Raw genomic sequence first — 22,448 nt, 5'->3', positions numbered from 1 at the left:
CTGTTGATAAAGTTTGTTTTAATCCGATTTTTTTAAATTTGTTGTGATGAAACTTTTTTTTTTTTTTTTTTACATTTGACACGTACCCCTTGCAGTACTCCCATGTATCCCAAAGGGTACGTGTACCCCCCTTTGAGAATCACTGTATTAGAGGATGTTGTGTTACATTGTTGAATGATGCCAGTTTAAATGTAAAAACTTGTGATTCACTTTGGGTTTTAAAAAAATGGACCTGCAAGAGGACTGCTGCTGAATCAGTAGAGCAATGACGACACTACTTTTCAAAAAGCTACTAGAGTTAACAAAGGAAGTTGTGTTTCTCTCATGGGGGTTACCTTGTTGAATGCCAGTATAAATATAAAAACTTTGGATTCACTTTCGGTTTTCAAAAAAATTGACCTGCAAGAGGACCACCAACTGCTGCTGAACAAGTAGAGCAATGACGACACTACCTTTCAAAAAGCTACAAGAGGTATCAAAGGAAGTTGTGTTTCTCTTGTAGGGGTTACATTGTTGAATGATGCCAGTTTAAATGTAAAAACTTGTGATTCACTTTTGGGTTTTCAAAAAAAAAAAGGTTTGCAAAGCAGTTTTTGAAAGCTATTAGTGTTCATGATTCACCTTTTATGTTTTGTTTTGTCTCTTTACACTTGGGAAGCTGGTAGCTTTATTTGAGAAAATGTAGGCTAGGCTTGAATAAGCAATATGTTTCTGACTTGGCCTTTTCAGTCATCACTTGATACACTACTGTTGCTTTATTGACAGTGTCTGTATGTATAATGACTACTATCTAATGCATATCACATCATTTGTTATTTAGTATTTGTAATCAAAAGGTTTTACTTTTTTCTTTTTGTTTAAAGCATATTTTTATCTAAGAAATTAGCCTTAGGAGCAAGTCCCTGTGTTAATCATCCTTTTTCAATAATAACAACAAATCAATAATAAAGCTCTACACTTCATTTCCTGTAGATAACCCAAGAAATCCCTAAACATGTCATCTTTTTAAAAAAAAAAACACACATCTGCTTTAGTTTAAGTTTAGCTAAGACACATATCTAATCCATGGTCTTGACAAGATGGAGGTCCTTTTTTAAAACGATCCGGTCATATCTCATATTATTACTGTTCCTTATATTCAGTTGTCTTTGTGCTCACTCACTGCCTTTATATTAATCCAGTTAGACTGATTCATTCTTAAAGGTTTCATTTTATAGACTTGTGGAGTCTCAAAGCTTTGCAGTGACACGATTTGGTTTCCCTAAATTGTATTTTAGAGATTTCTCTCTAAACACTCAAGAAACATTTTGAAAAAAGAGAAAAAAAAAAAAACACACACTTGATGTGAAACTGCTGAGCTTTCCTCTAACATCACAAACCGGTTACTCTGCAGAGAGGGAATTAAAGCATGTCTGGGCATTCGGGTAGAGTCTCTACAAAGTCCCCGCTTCTGCTTTTATTTTCAAAGGTTGCCCAACATGTCAGAGCCAGTGGGTACAGGGGATCTCACTTTTGAAGAGAGGACTTGCAAGCCCAATCTGAGCCCGTGTGGTGCATTGTTGTCTACGCTGGTCATAGATCGGTCAGGCCAACAAAGTGAGCATTATATCAGATATCCTCCTCTAAGTTCTGTTTGAACAGCTCAGGAGCTCAGTGAAGAGATATTCACTGAACATCCTCTGGCTGCAGGGTTTGGATCAGATAGTGGCTCACACTGCTGGACAGACCTGGTGGACTAAAACTCCTACCTTAAGAGGAATTGCTCATGCACCTCGAAGAAGATTGGAGACATGAAATCCAAGTAGGCCGTGTTCAAAGCCTTCTGGGGGCTGGAGGATACAGAAGCACTGAGGAGGCTGTTGAGCTTAAAGAGAGAGCCTTTGGAAATGAAGCAGCGGCTAAAAGGAGACAAGAAGGGCTCTGGTTTGGGTGGCACAGGAGGTTGAAAGCCTACAGAACTCTGGAAAAGTGAGGACTGAGGGGGAAACTGGACTACAGATAATGTCAAGTGATGGAAAGAGTAACCCACCTTTTGAGAAACCACAGAACCAGCAGGAGTATTGTAGAGCTCTTGACTAACAGGTTTGCCTACCCAGTCTTACCCAGTCTAGGTGTTGTGCAGACTTTGAGACGTCTAGCAACTTTGTGATGGCTGCTGTACCCATCATTATAACCCACGAGGTCCGGAAAGAGAACTAGCCTCTGCCGGTTTCTCCCTACACAGACTGTTACTGATACGCTCTGCAGACAAAGATCTGTTGGTTTGCAGTTTACTGTAAGAGGATGGGTAGAGAGTCGTCACCTTCAAATCTGAGCCACAGATCTCTGCCAGGACCTCGTGGCAGCTTGTGCCAACAAGTTTGGCAGTAAGCTGCTGCCCCAGGTGGAAGAGCGGAGTACGCTGGGATTCACAAAAGAAAAGTGGAGCTTGGTGAAGAGGAGTTAAAGAGAGAAGGAAAAGCTTTTTGATTTCTACTTACCAACTCTCAGCTGAGGTCATGAACTAGGGGAGTGAGACAAACATGATGTCACGGGTACAATCAGAGAGAGGAAGTGTTCTCTGTAGGGCGGCTGGAAAGTCACACATCTGATGTAAGCTTTGCCACTGCATGACGTCTCTCTGCTGATGTTGTCCATAAACCTATAATGTGTGAGAGAGAGCTACTCGGTGTGTACACAGGGAAAGAATTACTCTGCGTGAGTGTGAGGGGAATTCAATTTTAGCCTTTCAAGGAGCTTTGCAAAAGTTACAGTTTATGTGCGAGTGTGCTTATTTGTGACTGATGTGTTCAACATGCCACAACAGAGAAGAGGACAAAGAAGAACATGTGAAAAACTGGCTTTCAAAATCGTCAGTAGTTGTCTTTCACTTCTCGGCAGAAGCGGATCTAGGAATGAGACAGTGTTCATCACAACACCTTGCTACATTGACACACATTTTGAGGCACCTCAAACATTTGTCTTGAATCCTGACTTATGTATATGCTACAGAAGAGGATAAGGACCACTTTGAGAAATAAAAAAGATTTAATTTTCAATGAAAAACTCAAAATGTTCAAGATTAAAGTTGTAAATCTGCGAGAAATCAAACTCAAAATTTCGAGTTTGTAAAGTCATGCATTTACAAGAAAACTTTGAATTTGCAGATTGTTAACAAGCTGCCCTTTGCCCATTTCACTGCATCATGGACCCACTTTACAGCCTTATTAAATTGTTCTTCCTACTTTGACTCAACAATAAGGAGATACTACTGATTTTAGCCCAGAATCGTCACATTATTATAAGCATCTGGACTTAGAAAAGACATTGCTGTATATTGGGGGTGTTCAGAAGAAAGTAGCACACTGATCTGGAGGAGGTGATTGCACTTATACAACAAGAAATTCAGGTCAGTGGGGAGATACAAGGATAAAGTTTTCTTGTAAATGTATGACTTAAGAAACTCAAAAATTTTGAGTTTGATTTCTCACAGATTTACATCGTTAAAAACTCAGAAATGTAATTTTTTTCTCGAAAATCTACAACTTTATAACCTCTGAAATTTAGTTTTTTTCTTGAAAATTTACAACTTTATAATCTTGGAAACTTTGAGCTTTTTCTCGAAAATGTACAACTTTATAAAATCGCTACTTTCAAGTTTTTTCTTGAAAATTTCTCAAGTTTTTTTTCTTCTTGAAAATTCAGTTTTTTTTATTTCTCTGGTGGCCCTAATCCTCTTCCATAATATGCTATATATATATATATATATATATATATATAAATAAACAAACATAAACCTAAACATATCCCTGAAAAGTTACAATAATATTACAGACAGACCTGATGCTTATGGATGTTCAGTCACCTGTGGGTTGAATAGATGTTACCCTTCAAAAGAAAGCAGCGATAGAAAAGCCAATCAGACGAGAGCAGCACAACAAACATGTTTAACCAATAGTATTTAATGGTTTATGCAACTCTCTGCTAAGGCCCAATCTCCCCCCAATGGTGCTATCAGGTAGACAAGTCCTTTGCATTTCATTGGCCAAAATAAATTCAAACATACCTAAATAAATATGTGTTTATGGTAGGGGGGTCAATCAAAACAATAACAGTACTAATTAAAGGCAACTTGAAAAACAACAGTTTCCCCATAAAACTGGTTAAATTGAAACGTTTTCTAAAAAAATGTAAAAGGGGTCGTTTCTCATCATCTTCCACTTCATATCAAGTAACACGACTCTAAAACCATTCATTATAAAAACGGAGGTGGAACACTGCCACCAGCTGGAAGTTATAAGCTTTGGTCACAGGAGTTTGACGAGGGGAAAGAGGGGGCGAAAGGGGGGTAGTAGCTTCTGTCCCTCCTCGTCACAAACTATCTGGGTGTGGAATTTAAGCAGGGCAGGGGGAACCCAGAACAGTGGGGCGGGGTAACATAGTGCCATAGATATTTAGGGTTCAATACATTAACAGGCCCGACCAGTTTCCTTAGAAAAGTTTTAGGAGATGAGGACAAACGAGATGTTTGCTCTTGGGGAGTTCAGACTACCTCAGACCAGAATGGCTCATGCATGGGTGTGTGTGTGTGTGAGTGCGTATGGGTTTCGAGGCCTCCTGCAGTCCTTCCCGTCTGGCCAAGCTGAAGCAGTTCTATTCTTCTTTTTATTTTCTCTTTTGAAGCAGAAAAAAGAAAAAAACCCAAACACTGAACCCCACGTTCCACCAACACAGTGCCAAACCTCGCGCCTCACTGTGTTGAGTCGTCCAGGGCTTTGAACCCCCGGAACAATGCCACCCTTCTGAGAAAAGGAGGACAGGGAGGCTGAGGTGGGCGGACATGTGAGGGATGAAGGTGATGCGGGTCTCCCTTTTCAACCCTCTCCATGACTTCTCACCCACCCCTTGCCGTCGTCTGACCGGTTTCTCTTCGGCTCTTCGTGGCGAGGTGGGATGCAGTTGGAAGGGGGGGACATGGTATGGTGTCGCCACTACCACACTCTTTCAAACAGGTCAGTCAGTCATTAAGGATCGTGTGCTCAGTTTGAGGCGCTGCTGTTTGAGGAGCTGGATGTGGAGGCCACAGCCATGCCTGAGGTGCCCGACGAGGCCACTGACTTGCGGATGTGGGGCATGAGGAAGGGGTCACTGGACAGCTGGTGGACGTCGATGCGGTCCTCCTTACGGTAGACTAGACAGCGCCTTATAAAAGCCTGGACAGAGAGAGAGAGAGAGAGAGAGAGAGAGAGAGAGAGAGAGAGAGAGAGAGAGAGAGAGAGAGAGAGAGAGAGAGAGAGAGAGAGAGAGAGAGAGACATGAGTGACCAGATATTACCCCAGGACGGATATCAGCAATGGATAGAAATGTGTTGAAGAAAAGAGTAGAGAAGAAAACTATGATTGGGAACATGAGCTGTTAAAATAGATGAGTACATATACATACAAGGTGAGCATTGTGGGAGCTGAAAACGCATAAACTAATGAATGAACTAATAAACATAGCAGGTTTAGACCGTACTCTATGTTATGTTATTAACAAAGACCCAACATCAAGACAATATAAGACTCATATATCTCGTCTTATCTCATCTCAATCCACCATGAGCAGAGAACTTTGCAGCATTTAGCAAGTTACAGCGGCAAGGACAAACTTCCTTTAACAGGCAGAAACCTCGAGCAGGACCAGACTCATGTTAGACACACATCTACTGGGACCGAGCTTTGGATTGGAATAAGGGATAGAGAGAGATGATAGTCCAGTACCTTCGCTTCAGGGGTGACTACTGGTTTAGGGGGAAACTGCACGTCTGTTGCCTTCAGGATGGTGTTCTCCTGCAGGATGTCCTGCTGGGACTGGTTGTGGCCGAAAGGCTGGGGAGCAAACAGAAGAAGTGTTAGTGAGGAATAAACAAGATACACAAATAAATCAAATAATGGAGGGAGTAGGAGTTAGTGTTTGTTGATGTTCTGAATTAAGTAAATCATATTTCTAATAACAAAAACTGTTTGTGTCTTTTTCTGCATCATTTATTTGATTTAAATCCTCGGAAAACACATTGGAGGGAGAACCCTTGTTTGCAATTGTGCAGAGGTATAGACAACAACAGAGTGCATCAAAATAAAGTTGGGAAGTTAGAAACAAACAAACAAAACTGACCAAAACAAGAATAGAATAGAGTATAATATTCATGAATTAAGTCGTTTAAATACATAAAAACAATCACTAAAACAATAAAAACGGTGAGGGGTTTAAGTATTGAAGCAAAAACAACTAAATCAATGAAATCAGAAATTAAAACTCAGATCTGTCTTTGGGGTATTACTGTGGTCAACTCAACTTTTTCTATAGCAAATTCCAAGTAATTGGAGCATATAAATTAAAAGCAGATCTTTCTAACTCTGTGCAAGTTAAGAGAACATGAAGGGTGTTTTAGAAGAGCTTTGTAAATAAATACATAAATAAATAAATAAATAAACAAAAGTTGCTTATCTCTTCTAATTGTTAGAGAAGGTGGCCATTTTTTTTCTCACTCAATCATACAAAATCATCCCCTTATGCATTTTTTTTTAATTGAAAGGTGTTGATAAATAGAGTTTTGGTTTGTGTAAAGACAAACTAAATTGAAATATAACTCCCTATTAGTCTTGTAATCCATAACAAATACAAATGTTACTTTAGGAGGGACACATAGTCCAACATTTTCCGGCTGCGAGTCTCCCTTACCTTTCGACCATACAAACACTGGTAGAAAATGACCCCCACAGACCACACGTCCACTTTGTTGGAGATTTTGGGCGGTTCCTTCCCGACTACAAAGCACTCAGGAGGCAGATACCTAAAGGAGGAAAACGACAACATTAATCTGCGGTCCAGACCTGGAGTTATGAAAGAATCCGGTTTCAAAACACAGGACTTGTACGCCTGGTATCTTTGTAAAATAAAATCAACCTTGAGCTAAAGGAGGTTTGGCACATAAAGACATCTGAAATATTACAAGTGGGAGTGAAGCAAAATGGATAAATGAGGATCTCTCATTGAGAAAGACATCCTACTTTTAGCCATGAAAGCCCTTCACTCTTAACATGAGATGTCGGGCAGGTGTTGTTTATCTAATGTGTAACCCTCAATTTCTACATTAACGCAGAATTTACTGAACATAGCACTTATAGTTTATACAAAGAAAGAAAAACAAAGGTATGTGTTAATCAGTAATAATGGCTTGATTCACATCTATTATTAGTTATCTGCAGATACTCTGAGGGAATGGTGTGCATACTGTGTTTATTCTTTTCTTTTTTTAAAAACAACGTACATGTTCTTTGTATTTGCTTGTGAGAGCACAGATACTGCAATCTATGCCATGAATAAATCATCACTTTTATTGATGCTTGATAACATCCCTTGTGTGTGAGCTCTAAAAGTGGTCATCGTGGTCTGCCCCCGTGTGGCAAACCACAAACATCTCAGTGTGTCGTCCAAAAAAACAGAACTGACACTTCTCTCTGCACCAAGTGTAAATCTCACCGCAAACGCATTCACCAAGTGACTAGAAGGGATTTGTCCGACTGATGTGCACAAATATAAGACAGCTATGTTAGAGATTAAATATTAGTGCGGGAGTGAGGATCAAAGTGTTCAAACAGGAAGCGTTTAAACTCCACTAAAGGAATTTGTCATTGAACAAAATCCAGGATTTTCAGAATAATCAGCTTCACTGAGAAGTTCTCTTTTCTCAAGATGATCTGCTCCAACGATGTTTCATTTGTTGGTACACATTCATCCTGATCTTGATCCTTTCATGATGCTTTAAAAACTGGTGCTTCTAGTGTGTGAAATCCACTTACACTGCTGACTTCAGATTCAGCAATTTACTCCCCATACTCTCCAACAATGACTGTTCTTTTCTACTTCACTGTGGTATATCACACATAATGCGGCAGAGTGTCCCCCCTCCCAGAGTAACTCTTACCAGTACGTCCCCGCTCCCTGTGACGTCAGCTCCATCCCATCCACCGAGTTGTAGCTGTCGTCATCCATGATCTTGGACAGGCCGAAATCTGTGATCTTAATCTCTCCGCAGGCCGTACCGTTCACCAAGAGGATGTTACCTAAACAAGAAGAAGGAAGGAACGACAGGCATGAAGGAAAATACATCTAGAGTTAGAGTTACAGTCACTCTTTAGTCCTTAACTGACACTAATGCAGTTAATCAGTTCTGTTAAGTGTGCAATGATTATTTGTTGGATGTAACAACTGAACATGTCTAAATTAGCATACATGGAATAACAGACAGAAGATGGATTAGATGTCAATCTTTATCAGCTTAATTTGATTAGAAATAGGACCGGATAATAACTGAACTCAGCCTTACAATTATATTTTATCTCTCTATTAAGCCACTAATAAGTCTTGTTTGCTGAAACTAAAACTGGTCATGAATGCAGACAAAACCAAACAAATGCTCTAACTCAAGTGAGTCCCCAGAAAACAACCCCTTGGTCGTAACCTTCACACAGGAAACCCATAGAACTTGTTACTAATAGGGATGTAACGATACACTCAACCCACGATTCGATTTGAATCTTGATCTTTGGTTCACGATACGATTCACTCACGATTCTCCAACGATTCTCAAGAAAACTGGATTGAACTCAAAATTGAATTAACTACTCTTTTATTTCAATTCTCAGATATGGAGAGTTGATATATATATTTTTTCTCTTATATTTCTTTGAAATCAAAGTAATCCTTTTTCATTTTTAAGGTGTGTTGTAACTCAAATAAAACCTCTGCACACTTTTTCAGTACCTTGCAAAAAAACTAAAATCACCATATGAAAATACCTTGATGGAAAATTTCAGAACAATTATAAAGAAATGGAAAGTGAACGATTCCCAAATGAAAGTACTGAATATTAAAACAGATAAGGTAAATCTCTTTGAATTAGGGATGCAAAAACATGCTTTAAACTAAAACACCTCCACTCAGTGAGTGACGAGAGAGCAGTGCAGGAGACTTAATGATGTTGAACAAGCAGAGTATAATACAGATAGCGCCTTCTGCTGTTTCAACATAATTTGTATCGGGATATTATGTTGAATCAATTTTAATCCACCCTTATTTGTATTGATTTTTTACAGATTTGCGATAAATCGTTACATCCCTAGTTACTCAGTATGAATACTTGGGTTTTATTTTGGATCGGAAGCTTTCATTTAAAGCTCATGAAGCCAGCCTGGTCTCCAAACTCACGAGTGAAGCAAGGCTTCTTTTTTAGAAACAGATCCTGTTTCTCCCTCAGAGTGAGGAAACTTCTCGTATCTACAACCTTTCTGCCTTTGATAGATTATGGTGATGTGTTGTATTTGGGAGCTAAATGTTTGCAGTCCTTAAATAGTGTATATATCAGTGTGCTCTGAGGTTTGTCAAGAGTTGCATATGCCTCACTCATCACTGTGAACTGTATGTCTAAGCTGACTGGCCTTCCTTGAGTGTACGCAGTCATACACATTAGAGGTGTGAAAAAATATCGGTACAGCAATATGGATACTTTGACCTCCAACATGATATTGATATTTCCACTCTTAAAGCTGGGGTTGGTAATCAGATTTAGATACACTTTTTGTCATACTGGTTAAAATGATCTTTATGTCCTGATGGCAATCATTACATGATGTGTTCCTAAAAAAGAGTGAAAAAAAACTGCTATCTACAGCCGGAGTAAACCTGGGAAAACACCAACCAATCATCGTTTTTTGGCTCCCCAAATTTTAAACCAATCAAATCCCGTCCTGCCGTTCTGCCCTCCTCCTGCACGTACATTTCCCCGGCGTGCACTCCTCCGAGTCCCCGTCTCCTGCCTCTACTTCCCCTGACTCTATTTACTGCCCCTCTCGCTCGTCCTCGGGCCTGTCCCCTCTGACCTGATGAGGTGCTTTGCTCAGGACTGAAGTCCGGATCAGAGTCTAAAAAGCTCTCACCAACAAGCAAAAGAATTAATGACGTTCAGTAAGTCCTACAGAAAATATATATGTATTGTAGCGTCCGTCCGGACGCTGTAGTGATGACGAGCCGATTCGTGGACAATGTTTGAATTAATGAAAAACTTCTCCTCTCCTCACTCCCACTCACACACTCTACACCTCTCCTGATGCCTTCATTGACCGTCAACACTGTAGGAATTAAGAACATCTACACTGAACATGTTTAACAAACAGTAGAGTTGTTACAGTATTATATGTGTTATAACTTTTCTCCTGATATCGTGTCACCAGTACAACTGGATAATGCTAGCATGATAGTTGTGAGTGCTAACAGCAGCCATGTTTGTTTGTGTTTTTAACTTTCACTATGATAATGTTTTGGTGAGGACCGGTTTTGAATCAGTCACGATCATATGGTCGAGAATCAGCGGCGCTCGTGCATGTGAGCGGGGGGCGGGGGGGGGGGTCGTTTTGGAGGAGCTCTGAGGGAGGAGGGGAGGGGTTAGACGGAGTCATGAGGAAAAACTACATTCAAATTCATGCTGGTTTTCCGAGACTACCAACCCTAGCTTTAATATCGATATTTGTGTAATAATAAAACTTCACATTTTAGCCGAGTTGGAACTAAAATACAACTTCGGTATTTCAAAGACAATAAAGTGGAAAAGTTGTTTTCAATCAAATAGTTTTGACTTAATTTGTTCTTTCAATTTTGAGTAACATTGTGTGATTTACAGAAACACCATCCCCTATTTTCTCTTAGTTTACTGCGTAGAATATCACAATATATCACAATATTGTGATATCATGATATATCGTGATACTATCGTATCGTGAGGTTCTTGGCAATACTCACCCCTAATACACATTGGCTACGTTTGATTTATAAATCTCTTATTGGCTTGGTCCCAACGTATTTGTGTGTGTACCTACAAAGATCAAAAAGCTACTATGCCTTGCGCTCCTGTGACATCTTACAAATGTGTGTTCCCCGTTTTCAGACAGAATTAGGTAAGAGAGCATTGAGTTTTGCTGCTCCTACTGCTTGGAATTCTGCTCCAGAAGGACTTAGAATTGTCTGATTTTATTTCACTTCCTTTAGCTCCATCTTAAAAGAAAGACAGACAGCAAATCAGTGACTGTGTTTTTAAAAAATGCTGCTTTGTGTTCACGAAGTGTGCTTTATTTGCAAATTAGCTGCACTTTTGAATTATTGATTGTTTCTACACACTGTCTGTGTATATGCTCCATACTATTGGGTATATGGGATCTCATCTGGTTAAATAAAATAAATTAACATTTCTTGGCAACATATGAACAAGAATGCAGCGGGGAGCAATGCTACAAGATGTTACCACAACAAATGATTTTTAAGAAACTGAATATGAAGATGGATTGTGCAAAGAAAACTGAAAAAACAAAGAAATATGTAAGCACCTGTAACTGCGTTTGCACATACACTGCAATCCTAAATAATCCTGGATACAATCGGGTACCTGTGAGGATAAAAATCTCACCAAGACCCAGACTTAAAACCGTCTTTGACTCGCCAGCCCCCTGCTATGATGTATGTTCAAGTGAGTCGATGTTTTGAACACAGCAGGTAATCGTCAGGCTCTCTAAAATGATGCAACTGTGTATTCTGATGTTGCACGTTGCAATGTAGTTGCTTCACACTCTTTTCTGTCACAATCTAACCACTGTTTCAGAATCTATGAATCTTGTGAATGCATTCTTATATATTTAATGCTGTTGCCAAAATAAAACTGGTAACCTTTGGGAAGAGTCCTCCTTCACCTCCTCTTTCAGGTGTCTATCCTCACCTTAAACCAAATATAACTGCTTCTCACATCTGTGATCCCCGGCTCTGTGCTACACGACTGAAAGGCAAGTCCAGATGATGTAAAGACCTGATTGTCCAGAGTTCATATCTAAAGACAGCCTCCGTGGCGTGCAGACTCACCTGGTTTGAGGTCGTAGTGGATAATAGGTGGTCTGATCTCATTGAGGTACTTGAGGGCGTTAACAATCTGCATGATGATGGAGCGTCCCTCTTTCTCTGACATCAGCTTGTGCTGCTTTAGGTAGAAGTCAAGGTCGTTGCCCTCACAGTACTCCAGGACAGTGCAGAAGCTGCTCCAACACAAGAGAGAAACATTGAGCTACGCCTCAGCAGACAGAAGAACCTTGATGCTCTACATGTTTAAAACACGTCAGATGTTTCAGAGGGAGTGACTTACGAGTCAGTGTCGAGCGAAAAGTAGTCGTAGAGTTTAACTATTCGTGGATGGTCCAGCTCTTTATGAATTCTATATTCTCTGCATGCATGTCTGAAAAAAAAAGAGGATTCAAATTGTAAATATGTTGATCACACACAATGAATCTGATGGTTCATTTACTGTGGTGTTGCACTAAACTCACTTGTGATAGTTTTCTTTCTTCTCATCCCTCCAGTTCTTGTTTAGTTGGTGGATTTTGACCGCGACATACCTTTGCTCTGTTAGGTCAAAAGCCTGAAACATAAACATATTACGTTAGTGAGGGAAGACTTTAGGGATGACTTTATTTCAGCAGCAGTGAGAGTCTACTGTGTTCATTCATCATGTTTACAGAGATGACAGCAGAACTCTGACACATCTCTTCTGGCAAAATCATTTACTTCACACGTTGATGTAATCACTAAAGTGTAACTCGTGAAACAACCATCACTCTAAAACATCCATCATAATGTGCACCTTCATTGTTGAAAGTCATTAAAGATTATAAGTTAGTTTTTCCCAGTTAAGCACGACAATCTCTAGGGGTCGTCATGATCCCAGGTTTTACACTTTGATACGACAGTTGTAAAAACAAACAATCCTGACACCTCTTTAGAAACCATAATAACAAAAACAGTCCTTTGCTTTTAACAATGAATCATTTCTTGGCTGTGAAAAGCACAAGACCCTCATAAAATACTGCACATACCCTGTTCTCTGAGAGCACTTTAATAGATTGATTATTTGGGGTTAACCAGGGCTCGTATGAACATCCAGTCATTGCACAAACGGGATCATTAGTCTTAACGTATTGTTATGGAGCGGCCCATTTGGCTGTAGCGTTAGCCGCATGCACGACTGCAAATAATTGGCCAATTAACTGATTGCGCCATGAAAGCGAGGCTGGTGCAAAACGTCATATGTCCAGGGAACCTCCTGGAAAACTCCTATCCAATAAATTCAAATTGTGCATGCCTACTACGCATAGACATCAATAAACATGGCGAGCGGTATCGGTGTGACTGAGAGAAGATCAAGAAAAAACTATTTTTGAGCAGAAGAAGAAATGGACATTTTACTACAAGAATATAGAATGAACAAACAGCTGCAGTGTTTCTGAGCGCACAGTAGAAGACCGAAAAAATAAAATAAGCAACATGAAAGCGGTTTCGTGCAAGTACTGCACCAACGTGATCAAGGTGGAGGACCACCTGTCCCCCCCCATTGAAGGATGAGGACTTGTTAATGGAGTTGTTTGGGAAGAATTCCCGTCACGGTATTTCTGGTAGGTTACCCAAGAATTATGTTGCGTCTCCTAAATCTAAATTTGCTGTATATTTCGACATCATCATACTTCTCCAAAGGATTCATTGATTTATTTTTCACCATTAGTACAAACAGCCCGTTATCACCGCAAATGGCTGGACGTGCAAACAGGCCCAGGTGACGTTGCCGTCTCCGCTCGGTTTTCTGTAAGTTTAAGACCCTAATGGATGCTTTGCAGATCTTTATTAGATGCCAATGAAGAGGGAATAAACTTGTGCTGGATCTCAAGAATATAAACCTTGAATCCATCAGTAAATAACACCAGATTTCTCCATTTCCTCTCTTAACGTCATCTTTGTGTCATTTGTTCAAAGCTTCCCCCCTTTTTTGCCGGTGGCAGCTTTTTGATTTGATCTAAAGTTGGTTTAATAGTTTCAAAACTGGTTTCGAAGAGATTCTAATTATCGATATTTTCAACAACCTACAATCTCCTTCCTCAGAAGTGACCAGAGATTTGAACTGAAATCTGAAAATGTTCACTCTGAAGCAGCAGAGCAGATGTTTATTACTTTAACTGCCTGAGGTGGTTATAAATTGTGCACACCTTGATGACCTTTACTTAATCTATAATGCAACTTCCATCTGTCCCCTGAGTATTTTCAAATGCCTTCACATTTTCTACTGCATTCACTCTGAAATTGACCTTGTGTTTTTAGAAAGTATTGAAGACTTTGTTCTGTTTCTCATCAGGAAATATAATGTGTGTCTCTCACCTTGTAAACTTCACTGAAACCTCCCCGCCCAAGTAAATGGAGAAGCAGGTATCTGTCATTTAGCGTAGGGTGATCTTTGAATCTGCACAGGATCACAAACAGTTGGAGTTGTGTAAGTGAGGAGAGCACAGGTCGAAAGCATCACAGGTTAAGTTGAAAAGTAAGAAAAGAGATCGTACTGAGAATTATCCTCGTTGTGGATCCTTTTCAGCTCCCGGATGTGCAGGTTTCTAACTCGCTCCAATCGCTCCAGCTCAGCCTGGATCTCCGCCTCCTCCTGCAAGACGACAACAGAGTTATATTGATTCCTGTGCAAATTCTAAAAGTAAACAAATAATCAAATTATACACACAAAGTACCTTTTTAAGATGGCCTAGTCTTAGCTTAAAGATTTCCTCTTGCTCGTGATACTCTGCTTGTGATAACCTGAAAGGTCAAAGGGCAAACGTGGGTGAAACTTTAAATTTGCACAAAAAGGAGAAAACAGGAGATCAATAACAAACAAAAAGCATCTTACGCTTCACTTTCTGTTCCGTTGGTCTTGCTTTTGCGCTTGTTTTGCTCCAGGCTCGGGGGCGGAGTCTGAGCCATGGATGGAGGTTTGCGTTTAGCCAGCAGCTTCCTCTGTCTTTCGATGTCCTCTCGTTGAGAATTAATCCGTTCTTGTTGCCTGAAAACAGAAAAAAAAAACACATCTCATTAAAACACAAGACAGGCCGCATGTATTAGAGTGTGTGCCTGATGTACTGCACATTCTGGATGCCTGGTTAAAATGCAACCTTTACCTCCTCAGGGGAAGATGAGCTTATGTAAATACAATGACAAACTCAGAGTTCAACAGTGTGCACTCTGGTTCATTCATTACATATCACTGTTACATACAGAGGAGTTGAGAGGGGGGTTGTGTTGACTTCTTAAAATGACTTAAAAATAGGGATGTAAATTTGAAGTATTCTCCGTGATCGATTTTGGAAATGCTAACTATCAATTATCGATTAATCAATTAAAAAAAATAGTTTTCTTATGTCAGAATCAATCAATGCCAATTATGTTGTTTTTCCCCTAAATTATATTTTCCACAGCAACAAAATGCATTTAACTGACAGTATTGTATACGGGTACAACATGTTTAACACGCTGAATATCAACAATCAGACTCATAAAAAATATTTTCTGTGGACAGTCATATAAAGTGAAGGCTCATAATACTAACAGAAAAGTACTTCAGACTCTCAGTGTCCAGTTTTCTGTCTACTCGTTCTCATTGAGAAAAATAAGCATGTGCACGCGGTCAGTTGTCAGCCGGGAGCGCAACCCGGTCATAAGCAGTCCAGCAGAAAAGCCCAGACTCCTCTGATGTTGCTGGTCTGCAAACACAGCATACTAGCAATTCCAACCAGTCTGTAGGCTTTGGATCCAAAGTAGGGATGCACTGAAAATATGGGCACCAAATTTTCGTCTGAAAATGGCCCAAACTGCATTTTCGGTTTTCGGCCGAAAGACTTTTATCACCAAAACAACACGGCTGAAACAGAATGTTGTGATGACGCAAGCAAAAACCGCAGCCAGTACGCGCTTCTCTGGATAAGGACCAACATGTCTGCCTCGTTCTTCCTTTAATAGCAGCACTAAAGCGTCTTCTAAGCAAAGAGGTTGAGACGGACCACGGAGTGAAAACAATGAAAAGTACCCTCTTAGAGTCTGTCAGCACACTAAGATTATTCGGAACCTCTGCACTTCATCGAGACTGTACTTGATCGGTGTTATAAAGGTCATTACTTGGATGTGGGAATAAAGCAGCGTGCACGAGAAATGATCCAGGCCGTGATGGATGCGGAGGACCCTCTTGGAGATGGGAGAAGCGCACAACCCAGGAGAAGGAGAACAGAGCGTGGTAAAAAGGACTCGTGTCTCTGAACCAAATGAGGGGCATGCACCCTTGTTGTCTGATATGTTCAATGAGATCCTTGATTTTAGTGAGGTTAGTACACAGTCAGAGCCATAAATGCAATGGTACTAATGATTGGCATAATAATTCATTTCGGTGTTTCGGTTTTCGGCCTTGGTTTCCTCATTTTTGGTTTCGGGTTCGGTTTCGGGTTCGGGTTCGGCCAAGGATTTTCATTTCGGTGCATCCCTAAACCAACGGTAGGGAAATGTCCTGTTTTAAGTTGTCAACCTTCATGTCCGTGTCGTTGCTGGTAGCAGTTGCATATTGATCCTCTTTAAAAAGCACACGTGAAGACGATGCGCAGCCGCCTACTGAGCATCTCCGCTGTGCTCAACACCTTTAACCAGCTGATTCACATCGAAACATGCTTTAAACTTAAAACACCTCCCTAATTGATACTCGATTAATTGTTTACATCCCTATCTAAAACTAAAGATAAGATAAAGCATGCTGGGATGAGTTTAAAGTACTCACTTTATAAGGTTTTGGAAGGCGTATCCATCCGTCCACTGCTCAGTGAAAGAAGCCCCGTGTCTAACTGTGGTGAAGTGACCCAGTCGAAGCCGGTCCTGCATGCTTTTGTCCCGACATGCCATTTTCTCCTGTTTAGACTGAGACCAGAAACACACAGGAGTCAAACCACGTCGGTGTCATGCAAGTGGCTCCAAGTCAGAGCTTCTAAAACTTACATATGTCAGAATCCATATTGTAACAACCAAAAGTGAGAGAAAGTGTGATTAAAAGGAAACTTACTTTCTCAATGAGCAGCTTCTTGGACATGGTCACACACTTATTTAAACGCTCCTTGTATCGTTCGAGCATCCTCTGCTGTTCATCGATCTGCCTCCTCAGATCACAGTTCGCCTGGAGCACATCATACAAACATGCAGGAGAAGGGTCAGCTCAAATGAATGAACAGAGCAAACACACACACAAAGAATGTGTTCAGTCTAACATGAGTGTGAGTGAGAAGCTGTAACAGAGCTCGTGATATTCTCATTACAATCAGAAATGTGAGCAGATTAGCGGGGATAACATTTCATGACATTAGTACCCTCAGCAAATCGTCTATCCGCCCCTCCTTCTTCTCCAGGTCAGAGTTCTTGTTGTTCTCCATTGCTGTTAGTTTCTCTATGGTAAGGTCAGACTGCAGGGCACAGTGACAAACACAGTTACTGTTAGCACATTCCACATCGGAAAAATGCAGTGCCACAAGTCCCAGCAAAGTCTCCTGGAGACAAACAATTCTTCAAATGTTTTACAACAACATCCTTTTGATTTATAAATGTCAAAACAAATGTCAGCATGTTCGGTACCTGTGTGGCTTTGTGGAGCATGTGAAGAGAAGCAGGCTTCATTGAACACGTTGAGTGGTCTGTGTTGACCGAGCTTATGGATGACGGACTTCCCTGCTGCACCTAGGAAGCAGAAACATCCGTCCAATGAAAGTGCTGCACATACAGACTGTGTCATAATGTGTAAGCTTTAAGAATGTATGGAAACTCGCAGCTGCAGGTCATAATAAAATATGAGAGCAATTCCGGGAGAGACACACAGGGATTCATTCTCAACATGTTATTCTTCTGGTTTAGTGCTTTATGTGTTTTGGCAAACAGAAATGGTGGGTTTAAACAAGCTACGACCGCACATCACTTTACACAACCCTAAACAAACTGTGTTAATGACGGGCATGAAGAGAGAATGGCAGGAAAGAGTATTAGGAGATCAAAAAGCACGAGACAGCAAGAGCAAACATGCTCACCGTGACAGGAGGGTTGGAGAGCGAGTGTTGTGGGGAAGAGCGGACCACTGGTGGGATTCCCCTGGCAGGGCTGGTACCAGGACCACTACCTCCCGCAAACTGACACACAAGTACAGGAAGAAGAAGAAGAAGAAAGCCGTTCAACACAAAGACAGACGGAGAGAGATTAAAAAAGGAGGTTAGAAGGAAAAGGATGAAAAGGGACCCAACACTAGAGCTCTGCTGGACACAATCAATACAAAGTCTGAGGAGGTTTGTCCGACTCACCTCAAAATAATCACTAATTTTATGTCCCCTCGCTCCCGCTTTGCCTGGAAGAGAGAGAGGCAGAGAGTCAGAGGAGCAGATAGGTGAGACATGTGATGAGAGGAGCACAGCCGTGGATCAGTCCTACCTTGACTGCTGTCAAAATGGTCTGCTTTCCGTTTCCTCACTCTCTGGTCGTTCGCCTTTTTCTCGGGAGTCTGTTGGGGAGAAGGAGTCTGAATCAACCCATGTGTCTAATCATGTTAATGCAGAGAGATGGTTTGCATAAAGTCTTAAGAAGTGACAGAGTCGTACCTCTAGCTCTTTGTCGCTGAGTGAACCCACACTGCATAAACTCTGATTAGATGACTCATTCTGGTTCTGACCCGAGCCCTGTCAAACGAGGAGAGATGCATTAAAAACAGAGCACACGGAGCGATTCAATTCAAAGATGCATAAAAGATCAGACCCAAGAGATCTGAATGGTGTCTTCAAAATTAGTTCACATTGACTTGTTGTGCAAGGAGGTACTTGAGAGAGAGAGAGAGAGAGAGAGAGAGAGAGAGAGAGAGAGAGAGAGAGAGAAAACAGAGTAAATGAGGAGAAACTAAGAGCAAAGATGTAGATTCCATTAAATACTGTCAGCTTCAACTTCCCCCTGAATCCAGACCTACATCAGTCCTAATGCCGGTTCCCTAGGTGATGCCTGTCAGTCAAATGAATCACATCAGAATTCAGCAGGCACTGCCCAATCAGGGAGAGATACTTAGTCATTCAGAGCACACAGGAGCTCCCTCACTGAACCCTCCTATCCTCCTAAAATGGCTGAACATTAGGCATGCTGCTGGGTATGTATTCCTCCCTCTCTCTGTCACCTTTGGATAATGTCATCCATTTTTCTCCTCTTCACCGTGGTCTCAACTTTTTTTTATCCCTATCTGGAGAAAGAGGGGAGGATGCTACAATGCTTTGCTCAATCCAAGAGCTTGTTTTCACACCCCAGCCTCCTCAAGATACCTTGGTTGTTTGATCAGACCTGTTCAAAAGGAAGTGCACTCCTGAACATTTTAAGAAGGCACTCTCTGTTCCATTAGATAAAGGTGTCCCAACTCTTGTCCATCAGATTACAACTTTCCTTCCTTTATAGTAACCTCAGTGACATGAGAGAGAGAGGCAGGGGCACCAGGCTGATCAAGGTTGAGATAGAAACTCTCCAGCTGCTGTGTGACATTGAACTGAAGGGCTTTTGGACCACCAACCATTGTTTGTTTTATAGTTGGTGTTTACACACATCTTAATAACTCCCCCCAACATACATTTCATCTCTCGTCATACAGGACTTCTTTGGAATAATGCCTCAGCGAAGGCCGCCATTTTCTCTGCGGCAGCAGCCATGCCATGCTCTGGGCTCAGCTCTGCCTATGGCTGGCACAGGGCCCACTCCTGGCGCTGACTCTCGCTCCCTAACTGTTCCAAGATCACCTTCCACAAAGACAGCTCCATCCATGTTGCAAGCAAGAGGCTGGAGGGCTAAATGTTGCTCCCACTCACACCTGGTCAAGAACTATTTCTGCATTCCTCTTCTGCCTTCGTTCATCCTCCCCCTACCACCCTTGTCCTGTCTGTGGCCTTTTTGGCAGGCACTGCTACTTGCATATACAGGCACTTCAGCATGAGCCAGGGAGAGATGCCATATCACACCAGCCAAAAAACACAGACACAGCTCAACCTTCTCCAGAGACAGACAAAGAAAAGGAGTCGGGCCAAGCCTGTCCAAGCCAAACGGCAGAATGATACAGAAGCATGAGTGAGACAAAGAAATGAAGAGATTTACAAAAACGTACAATCAAGAAAATCTGGGATTACAGACACTTTGACGGGAGAGGTTTGATGCTCCACCTCAGGAAGATCTGCTGTAACACAAACCTTAGCTACGCCGACCCCGGTGAAGCGAGCCTCCAACAGCTCTTGCCGTCGGGGGTCCAGGCTGTGCAGTTCTTCCATCATGGCTGCAGACACAAGAGCACAGATTAAGAAAGATGTTGCGGGGTCTGGTATATATTCAAGTGGGAGTGACGGATCACTATTTCAAAAAGGCACTGGTTGTGATGAGTCATGGCTGTTTTTAGCTATATGGATGTGGAAAATTCCTGTTCTGAGTCATCAATAAGCCTGACAATAATGTTTTCCACTATCATGTGTGTTCAAGCTTGAGTACCCTGCAAAAATACTCCCAGCATGCACAACCTGGCCAAACATAAGAGGAGTATTGAATATGCATTAAAGAGGTCCGCCAGATGTGTAGAGTCATTGTCTAGATATTATAGCATCATGTGATAACTCCCTGGCATTGGAGTTATGAAAGGTCAGTAATGGAGGAACTGCCAAGTGTACTAAGACCAATGAAAAGCCACTAAAGACAATAAGTCACAGGCTTGCTAGCTTGTTTAAAGGTTAAAGTTACATGCACAAATCTGACTGCTATGTCTGTGTGTTATCTCACATGCATTTAGTGAATACCTGCATCATTCGTGGACATTAATGTTGATTTATCCTGAGTCACTTGACTTGTGGTTACATTATCTGATTATCTGATAACACTATAATTAGCAGTATAATGTTTTAAAACATCATGAGTGAAATTCAAGCAAGGAAGTAAGCTAACATTGGATAAATGAGCCATCCATGTTGGCATCACTAAAAGAGCTAAGGGTGAACATTAGCGTGTAATATTAGATTTCATTATGTCACTAACAACCCCAAATAAGATAAATCAGTATCCCTGTTTCCCCTCATCAATAAAACACAACATTTATTGTTTTTAAAGGTGAATTATTTCACAAATACACATCTGTTAGCTGCGTTAACTAGCCTACATGCTAACTCGTCTGTCAAAAAGAAGCATCTTCTTGCTTCTGGCTTCACTGTTATGTGAGACCTGTTAATATATATGAATAATTTCGACAACCTAGCAAAATACTCACTTCAATTTCACGTTTCTCGGTCCTCCAGAGGGCCTGGTGTTCACCCTGAAACCGTCCTCGTTGTTTCCCCGATGCTCGGCAGACCCTCCCAGGCTAGGCCGCATCCACAGCCTCGGCCCTCGCGTAGTGACTGTAACCGCGCAGGACACGGGGGGAGCAGGGGTGTAGCTCAAGGTAGACGACGGAGGAGATCCTCGGAGGCCTCGACGACTCCGGGTATCCCAAACCCGCCTTGCTGTGCTCCTTAGGCGGGGATCCCCATCACGTCCTTCTCCTCATATCGCACACCACGGAGGGTAATGTTAGATCATTCCTCTCCACAGCGACCCTGAAGAATCTGCGTTTTCCACCAGTTTATAATGAAGTCTGAAGCGTTAGTTACCCCTATCTTTTTCTTCCCCCGACGAAATTCGGGTCCTGGTTTTCAGCTCGATCTAAAAACGAAGTTCGGCTCCGATCTCCTTCCTCGCCGCAGGGGAGAAATCAATGTTTCCAAAGTTGTCCTCTTGCAAACGTTTGGGAGTTGAATCCGGATCGATTCGGTTCGAATCTCATGTTTTTGCAATGTAAACAATAATCAGTAAAATCTCATATTTTCTCGTGAGATTGTTCAACTATTTTCACCTTCGTTCAGTCCACGCCTGCCCCAGTGGCAGATCCCTCTGAACAATACAATTTATGAGCCCACCCACACAACCACCAAAATGATCACTTATGTCAGAAGTTGGGATTACCCAGATCCTCAAACCACCAAATATTAAGAAAGGAAATTAATCAAGCAGCTATTAAAGCACAGATAGTGGCTTCAACATTCAAGAAACTAAACTAAAGCAGGTTATATTTGACTAATATCATAAAGCAAGTTATTACTTTCATAAAAAACACTTGGGGTTGAATCAATTAAACTAAAAAAAAGTAAAAACTAGTGAAAAAAGCTGGAACCAGGTTGGACTCACTGGAGGCTGTGATGGAGAGATGCACACAGAAGTGGTAAATCGTAAATGGACTTCTTTCTGACCACTCAAAGCGCTTTTACACTACTTGTCACATTCACCCATTCATACCCATTCACTCACTGATGGTAGAGGCTGCGACAGTAAGGGTTCATCAGTGTTAGCTAGTCTCATTTGTTCACATTCACTCACCGCTGAACAGAGGGAGCAATTTGGGGTTCAGTGTCTTGCTAAAGGACACTCTGGCATGTGACTGCCGGAGTGTCCTTGAGCAATCGCCAGCCTTCCAATTG

The 22,448-nt window shown here is 41.4% G+C and overlaps 1 protein-coding gene across 2 annotated transcripts; it reads right to left on the bottom strand.

Annotated features, from left to right (window-relative positions):
- Positions 1–3,921: 3,921 nt before the first annotated feature.
- tlk2 (tousled-like kinase 2) lies at positions 3,922–21,875 on the bottom strand. Of its 2 annotated transcripts, XM_034711118.1 has the most exons (21): positions 21,203–21,875; positions 20,145–20,227; positions 18,534–18,611; positions 18,367–18,436; positions 18,240–18,283; positions 17,973–18,071; positions 17,527–17,628; positions 17,265–17,357; positions 16,964–17,074; positions 16,685–16,821; positions 14,777–14,929; positions 14,619–14,685; positions 14,439–14,536; positions 14,260–14,341; positions 12,384–12,475; positions 12,203–12,292; positions 11,926–12,095; positions 7,949–8,087; positions 6,703–6,814; positions 5,742–5,849; positions 3,922–5,192 (listed from the first exon to the last, which is right to left on the bottom strand). In XM_034711118.1, exons 2-21 carry the CDS (start codon positions 20,223–20,225, stop codon positions 5,019–5,021), a joined length of 2,100 nt encoding a protein of 699 aa, XP_034567009.1. In that variant the 5' UTR covers positions 20,226–20,227; positions 21,203–21,875; the 3' UTR covers positions 3,922–5,018. The 2 variants fall into 2 exon arrangements, with proteins under 2 accessions (XP_034567009.1, XP_034567010.1); XM_034711119.1 differs by lacking the exon at positions 17,973–18,071.
- Positions 21,876–22,448: the final 573 nt, after the last annotated feature.

This window comes from Notolabrus celidotus, chromosome 20, assembly GCF_009762535.1.
Source record: "Notolabrus celidotus isolate fNotCel1 chromosome 20, fNotCel1.pri, whole genome shotgun sequence".
Classification (NCBI taxonomy): Eukaryota; Metazoa; Chordata; class Actinopteri; order Labriformes; family Labridae; genus Notolabrus; species Notolabrus celidotus.
This window is presented reverse-complemented; position numbering and strand designations above follow the sequence as displayed.